Source organism: Schistocerca cancellata, chromosome 9, assembly GCF_023864275.1.
Source record: "Schistocerca cancellata isolate TAMUIC-IGC-003103 chromosome 9, iqSchCanc2.1, whole genome shotgun sequence".
Lineage (NCBI taxonomy): Eukaryota > Metazoa > Arthropoda > Insecta > Orthoptera > Acrididae > Schistocerca > Schistocerca cancellata.
Genome location: NC_064634.1, coordinates 36,207,259 through 36,214,480, shown reverse-complemented (window position 1 = coordinate 36,214,480; position 7,222 = coordinate 36,207,259). Strand labels below are relative to the sequence as shown.

The window sequence follows — 7,222 nt, the reverse complement described above, 5'->3', positions numbered from 1 at the left end:
TTCTGTAAGGTGCTGCCATTTCGATTTTTCTATTGTAACTGAAAGAAAATGCGCGGATTCAGCATAGCCTCAAGCACAGCAGGACAGGTAAATAAATTATTGTCGATTGATGTGTTGGATTCTCGTCTAGTTCAAAGCAGTGTAAAGGATGAGATGTGTGTGTCACTGTTTGCTTCTGTGTATTTTTTCCCCTTGGTGATCTTGTCCCCAGCGGCAAAGGGATCTTAATTCATTAGCAACTGAAGGTCGAAGGTAACACAGGTGCAGCCAGAAGTTTTTCACCACTATCCAATTAGAATCGTCTTATGTAACAATGATTTCATTGTTATCTTAGTTATGTTTTCACATTATGGTGACTCGTCGAATTTTGAGCACATTGTAATAGTGTGGACATTGACTATCCCTAAGAATATCGACTGGCATTTAGTAAAGGTTTTTAATTACAATAATAAAGAACGTTCCTGAAAAACTTTTATTTATATTGCAGATTGAGTAATAACATGTATCACTACCAAAGAACATTTCAGGCAACAATTACAAAACGAAATACAGTTTCACATTAATATAATACAAAAATCAAAGTTGTCTGTAATGAAGAAGTAAGTTGAATTAGCGCAGTCATTGTTTTGAAGAACCTGGCACTGCACTCACTGCCTCCAATTCATTATAAACAAGCTCTTGTATTTTAAGTTTCACAAACATTTGCCGCTGAACTGGAAGGGAGTTTATTGCACTCCTGAGACTCATCAGGAAGTGGTACGTATCATCGTTTTGGGTCATGTCTTGATGTGCCTTCATCACAGCTAATTTGTCCTTTTCGAGCTTTAAAAATTCTTCTTCAATATTTGGCCCACTACTTCTCTTTTTTTTCCTTTGTGATACTGTGCTTGCCAGTGGCGACGTTTCATCAACTGCCACTAATGATGATATATCAGACTGATCTCGTTCATCTTGTGGAATAGAGTGGTCGTTAGACGAAAATTCTGGAGATAGTTGAGATTGACTTTCTGGTTCCGTTTCTGATGACAGCGAACTCTGCATTGCTCTTGGAATTAAAATATCCCTTAGGAAATGCATGTGTTGGAACCAAGGCCAAGTGGTATTGCGTTTCTGTGGGCTTTTTCCTGGGTCACCTGATCTAACGTTACCAAGTTTCTTAAGTTCTGCTCTGTAATTGTCTCTCAGATGTTTCCATTTAGATTTCGCCGTTTTAACTGAAAGAACAATAAAATGGTGTAAGAAAACTGGTTCCATAGTTCCCTACTACCACAGAAGTATGAAAATAGACTAACTACGTAAATGTGTATTATATTCTCTAATGAAACTGTCAAAAAGCTTTCCACGTTGCCCCGTTTGAGTAGCAAGTTTATCAAGTTGCTTCTCAGGTATATTTCAACTGGGATAGCCTATCATGCACTATCATGATAATTGTGAATAGAAATGTCAATTGTATCATTGGTTGTGAAAAAAAGATTGAAAGGCCATATGGTAAGCACGTACTCTTATTAGTTTAGCAATGCTGAATGTATCCCGATTTAAAGAAATATTTCAATGCGTCTGACATAGGATTTCTCAAACTGCGTATGATATTTAGATGGGAAACGCATACATACCCAGTGTCCTAAACATTCTGGCAGCATGTCCTAAAATTACAAAATATGTTATTAAATTGTACTCCAAGCAGTTGCTGGTCACACATTTTTAGGCAGAAATATTGGCGTCTCTAGTAAACAGAGTGATGGAGGTGTGTTCAAACAACGTGCTTAGTGTAAGAGGTCTACCGATGGAGAATTTCAAGAAATGTCACATGAATCTCCATGTATTTTTGGAAGTTGAGGCTTATCCATTTTTAGAGAATTTGATGATACCTTTTCTTTGCATATAATTGAGGAACAGGAAGAGACTGTACCAAAATGCATTCCAGAACAAGACAGGTTGTTCAGTGCACATCCGATAATATGAAAGATGCATGGAAACCACTGAAGAAGGAAACTAAAATATCCATTGACATTGCTGATCAATATCTAAGTGCATTTGCCCTTTTAATATCGTCATCGATAGAGGAGGATGCATAATTGAAACTGAACAGTTTTCTAACAATGCTGGTATGCAAGTTGCTGGTACCACAATCAACAGACATTCTACATTACGTTCGAAGGCAGTCAGAAACTCGTTCGTTGAACATTTATTTACAAATACAAATAAAAACATTACTATAATCCACAACAAAATAACTCCTAATATATACTAATTTATTACATTATATCTGCATATCGGTTCAGTATAAATAAAAAAATTAAGAATAAAGAAAGATGATTTGTATTCATGCCTACCATCTGAACAGCACTCCTGTGCCACTTCATTCCATAAACTGGAAATTACGTCACGATTGTGGTATTCGCCCAGTCTCTGGTCCCAAATAGCTGGGCGCAGCTTAACTTCATTTATAAGTTGCTCCACATCCATGATGACAAGAGCAGTATGAAGCATGTAACAAAGAACAATGATGTTGACCTGCTACTGCCTGACTGCAACTGGAACGAATGGCTTTCAGGGAGTTCCCACCACCTCCAACCCCTCTCCCCACCACGCACGCACGCCATACACACGTGAACCTATTAAAAAACCTAAATGTATCGTCTGCATGTGCGCGCGATTGCGCACATGTACAGGTAGAAGTGTCAATGACATAGGTCTGATAAAATTTGGTGTAAAACTAATCACAAAAACAAAGTGGAGTTTGTGATACGTTTACTGCAGAAACTGAAGCGCAATTCTGTAGTCTCGTTGTCTACTTTGACATAAAAAATAATGGAGAGTTAATGAAATTACTGTACATCGACACAGATGTGCGTTTCATAGTTCTTCATTGTTTTTTTTTCTTCCTTGGCGGGCTGCGCTGCACTGTCAAGGTAATCCCCACTCTTTGGCTAAATGGATGTCAGCTGCCGGAGGCCAAATAAATAAATTAAAAAAAATCCCCACCCTTCGACAGCTGACAAGCAAGTCACTAGAAAACGCAGCTGCAGTCAACAGTTGCTCGCCTTTGGCTAGTGTGTGCTGTCGTGTAGAACAATGTCTTCACTCTTTTATTGGTATTGTTTTGACTCTGCAGTTACTCGTCGAGTTTTGAAGTACAGAAGAACTAGGAGGTTATGGATTCATCCCATAAATAGCGACAGACATTTAGGAGAGTTTTTCTTTACATGAAGAACTTAAAAACTATCCTGAAAAATTTTATTCATATTACAGAATGAATCATAATACATTTTAGTATGTGCTGCAGAACATTCAAGACAAAATTTCGAAACAGAACACAAATTTTCGCAGAAGTATAACAGCAGAAGAAAAATTGTGTATAACGATAAGGTAAGATTCGTTAGTACACACTTTTCGGTTTGCAGTAGAACTTTGTGCAGCATTCACTACCTCCAATTAATTGTAGTCATGCTTTTGTATTTTAAATTTCACAAACGCTTACCTCTGAGGGGAAGAGAGTTTATGGGACTCCTGAGAATCATCAGTAAGTAATTAGCTTCGTCATTTTGGGTAATGTCTTGCTGTGCCTTCAACGAAGAATCGCAGATACACTCCTTCAGAATTTTCCAACTTTTTCTTCGTTTTTCTTCATGATGCAGCGCTTGGCAGTGGTGATGGTTCATCATGTGGAGCCACTGATGACCTCACAGAATTCTTTTCATTACCTTGTAAGATAGACAGACTGATATGCCCTTTGACTCAGTGGTTCTATTTCCACTGGTAAGGAACTGTGCATAGCTCTTGGAACTTAGGAAAATCATATGACAGAACAAAGCCCGAGTGGAATTGCATTTTAATATACTATTCCCTGGATCACATGACCTTATTTTGCCAAGTTATACAAGTTATTCTCTGTAACTGTCTCTCAGGTCTTTGCATTTCGATTTCATTATTTTAATTGAAAGAATATAGAAGGATGCAAGAAAATGTCTCTTTAATTATTTATTGTTGTATAACTATGAAATGACATGGACTAAGTAAATATCTACTGTGCAAACAAAACTGTAAAAACTTCGCCCAACACCACACTTGAGTAACACATTTTACGATTTTTTTTCTCAGGTATCTGTCCACTGACATCTCCTTTCATGCACTAGCATCGTCATTCCGATTAGGAGTGTCCACCGTATCAGTGTTGGTGAAAGACGTTTGTATGGCCATATGGGAGTCACTTGCCCCCATTCATTTACCAACGCCAACTGTTTCTCGATTTAAAGAAATTGCCAGTGAAATGCATACGAGATGGGGATTTCCAAACTGTGTTGGATGTATAGACGGGAAGCACATACGTGTCCAATGTCCTAAACTTTCTGGCAGCATGTTTTACAATTACAAACAGTATTATTCGATTGTACTCCAAGCAGTTGCTGATGCAAATTACAAATTTATAGCTGTGGATGTTGGTGCCTACGGTAAACAGTCTGATGCAGGCGTGTTTAAAGAAAGTATGTTATATAAGAAACTTACAAATGGGGAGCTGTTATTACCGCCACCAACAAGACTTGAAGGAATGTGTCAGGAACTACCGTACGTCATTTTGGGAGATGAAGCTTACCCCTTATTAGAGAATTTGATGAGACCTTTTCCTCGCAGAAATTTGGACAACGAGAAGATTCTATACAATGATATGCATTCCAGAGCAAGAAAAGTTGTTGAATGTGCATTTGGTATAATGACCAATAAATGGAGACTACTGAGGAAGGAAACTGAAACATCCGTTGACATAGCTGATCACATAGTCAAGTGCATTTGTCTACTTCATAATATTGTCATTGACAGAGAAGGATGCAATGTTGAAGCTGAAAAGTTTTGTAACAATGCTGATATGCAGACAGCTGGTGCCACATTCAACAGAAATTCCACATTACGTTCGAAAACTGTCAGGAACACTTTTGTTGAATATTTCGTTAAAAATGCAACTTAAAATAATTAAAAAACCTCTCAAATAAATTTTGGAATTGAAATTACTTTGCTATTTACTGTATTTTTTTGTATCTCATTTCACTGTAAATAAAACAAATAAAATTATAAAGGAAAATAATTTATATTTGTGCGTACTATCTGAAACACACTCCTTAGTTACTTCGTTCCATAATCTGGAAACTGCATCATTACTGTCGTACTAGCCGAAATTCTGATACCAAATTGATGGACACAAGTTAATGTCATGTATATGTTATTCTGCATCCATTAAAGTAAGAACATCGCAAAAAGATGCCACAGACAACAGCTTATAGTAACGTGCCACAACATGACTTTACAATGAATTGTCATCTGGTAGGGACACATTTCCGTCCCTCAGTGACACTCATATCTGCCTCCGTTTACAAGTAAATACGAACTATTCAGTGGCGGCAATGCCGCGAACGCTGGCAAGCTATTGTTGTAAATGCATGTAGATTAAATAAATGAAATAAAAGTAATTTCGCATGTATCATTATAATAAACGTAATTTTTCCTCACATATTGTGAAATGTGAGGTAACATCTTAAAATAAAAGACGTGTGCAGTCACACTTGTGATGAAAGCAGAAGGGAGACGTGTGATGCGTGTACTGCAGAAGCTGTAGTGCTGCTCCACAGGCTCGCGCCTGCGGTCGGCTCGCGCCGGCAATATTAAACACTCGGGATGTCGTCGGCTCGGCTCCGGGAGGCTCACGCCGTGTCGGCGCGGCCCGGCCGCCAGTGTGAACACCGCAATTCAAAACCATGTGTTTGATATCGAAGCGGGCGGCGGCCCGGCCAGGCTCGGCTCGGCCCGGCCGGCAGTGTGAACGCAGCCTTCACTCCAGACGAAGCTGACTATGATGTAATGCAGATGATATCTGATAAGGTTAAACAGAGTTGTGCAAGTACAGACAACGAGCGCACGCAACTACACAAAATTCTTTTACAGCAAGCTCCAGTTTTTGACAACATTCCTGGTACTATGTCCGGTTTTATGTATGAATTTCAAGTCAAACCGCATAATACATTTAAAGCAAAGCATTATCCTATTCCGTATATCCACAGAGAACAAGTTAAAAAAGAATTGCAAGATATGCTTGACCAAGGAATTATTGAACCAGCAATTAGCCCGTACATAAACCCGCTACATATTGTTAAGAAAAAAGATGGCTCACTTCGCCTCGTACTTGATTAATGTCACATCAATGACATAATTATTAATGAAACAGATCGACCACAGACACTAGAGGAACTTTTACAGAAATTTCATGGTACAGCTATTTATTCTACATTAGATTTGAAATCGGGATTTTGGCAAATTCAGCTTCATCCGAATTGTAGAAAGTATACAGCTTTTCTCTGTTTTGGCGACTGTTATCAATTTTGCAAATTACCATTCGGCTTAACTATCTCTTCTGCTGCTTTTATTCGCGGTTTGAACACAATACTTCCGACAGAACTTAAAGACAGAATCACGACGTACGTAGATGACATTCTTATCGCAGAAGCTAACTGGACTGAACACAATCTGATTCTAGAACGACTGTTGCAAACTTTTCATGCGCAAGGACTCAGTTAACTTCAGTAAATCGCATTTTGGCAAAACTTCTATAAAATTTCTTGGACACGTAATTTCAGCAGAAGGCATTGCGCCTGATCCGGAAAAACTTCAAGCTCTACGTGACATTACTGTTCCTACGACGAAGAAACAATTACGCAGCTTTTTGGGTTTAATTAACTTTTGTCGCAAATTTATTCATTACTCTGCCTTGGACACACCCAGATTATGTCAATTGACAGGTAAAAACACGATTTGGTCTTGGGATAAGCAGGCACACTCTGAATTTGTGAAACTTAAAGAAGCTTTGTTGAATGCTCCACTTTTATCGCACCCAGATCTTACCAGAAATTTTTCCATTGCCACCGACAGTTCCAACACAGCTTCAGGCGTACATATTTTTCAGGAAATTGAAGAAGATGGTTCTACAGTAATTAAAAACATCGCATTTGCAAGCCGCATTCTATCACCTGCTGAACGTAATTATTCCGTTACTGAACTTGAAACATTATGTGTTGTTCGGGCTTTCACGAGATTTAGGCACTTTCTTTATAGCAGACATACCACCGTTTACACAGATCACAGAGCGATACAATTTTTACTTTCAGCTAAATTCACACACGACAGACTAAGCAGATGGAAGCTGTATTTACAGGAATTTAATTTTACAATAGTTCAC

General features: G+C 38.4%; 1 protein-coding gene across 2 annotated transcripts; it reads right to left on the bottom strand.

Moving 5' to 3' along the window:
• Positions 1 to 271: 271 nt before the first annotated feature.
• Positions 272 to 4,012, bottom strand: LOC126100640 (uncharacterized). Of its 2 annotated transcripts, none has more exons than XM_049911269.1 (2): positions 3,482 to 4,012; positions 272 to 1,214 (listed from the first exon to the last, which is right to left on the bottom strand). In XM_049911269.1, exons 1-2 carry the CDS (start codon positions 3,663 to 3,665, stop codon positions 619 to 621), a joined length of 780 nt encoding a protein of 259 aa, XP_049767226.1. In that variant the 5' UTR covers positions 3,666 to 4,012; the 3' UTR covers positions 272 to 618. The 2 variants fall into 2 exon arrangements, with proteins under 2 accessions (XP_049767226.1, XP_049767227.1); XM_049911270.1 differs by lacking the exon at positions 3,482 to 4,012 and adding an exon at positions 2,334 to 2,550.
• Positions 4,013 to 7,222: the final 3,210 nt, after the last annotated feature.

Bases quoted from the DNA above. Each gene is read 5' to 3' on its own strand.
- LOC126100640 (XM_049911269.1), bottom strand. From the start codon at position 3,665: ATGATGAACCATCACCACTGCCAAGCGCTGCATCATGAAGAAAAACGA. The intron at 1,215-3,481 runs GTAAGCGTTTGT...TTGTTCTTTCAG, and splicing joins AAACTCTCTTCCCCTCAGAG to TTAAAACGGCGAAATCTAAA.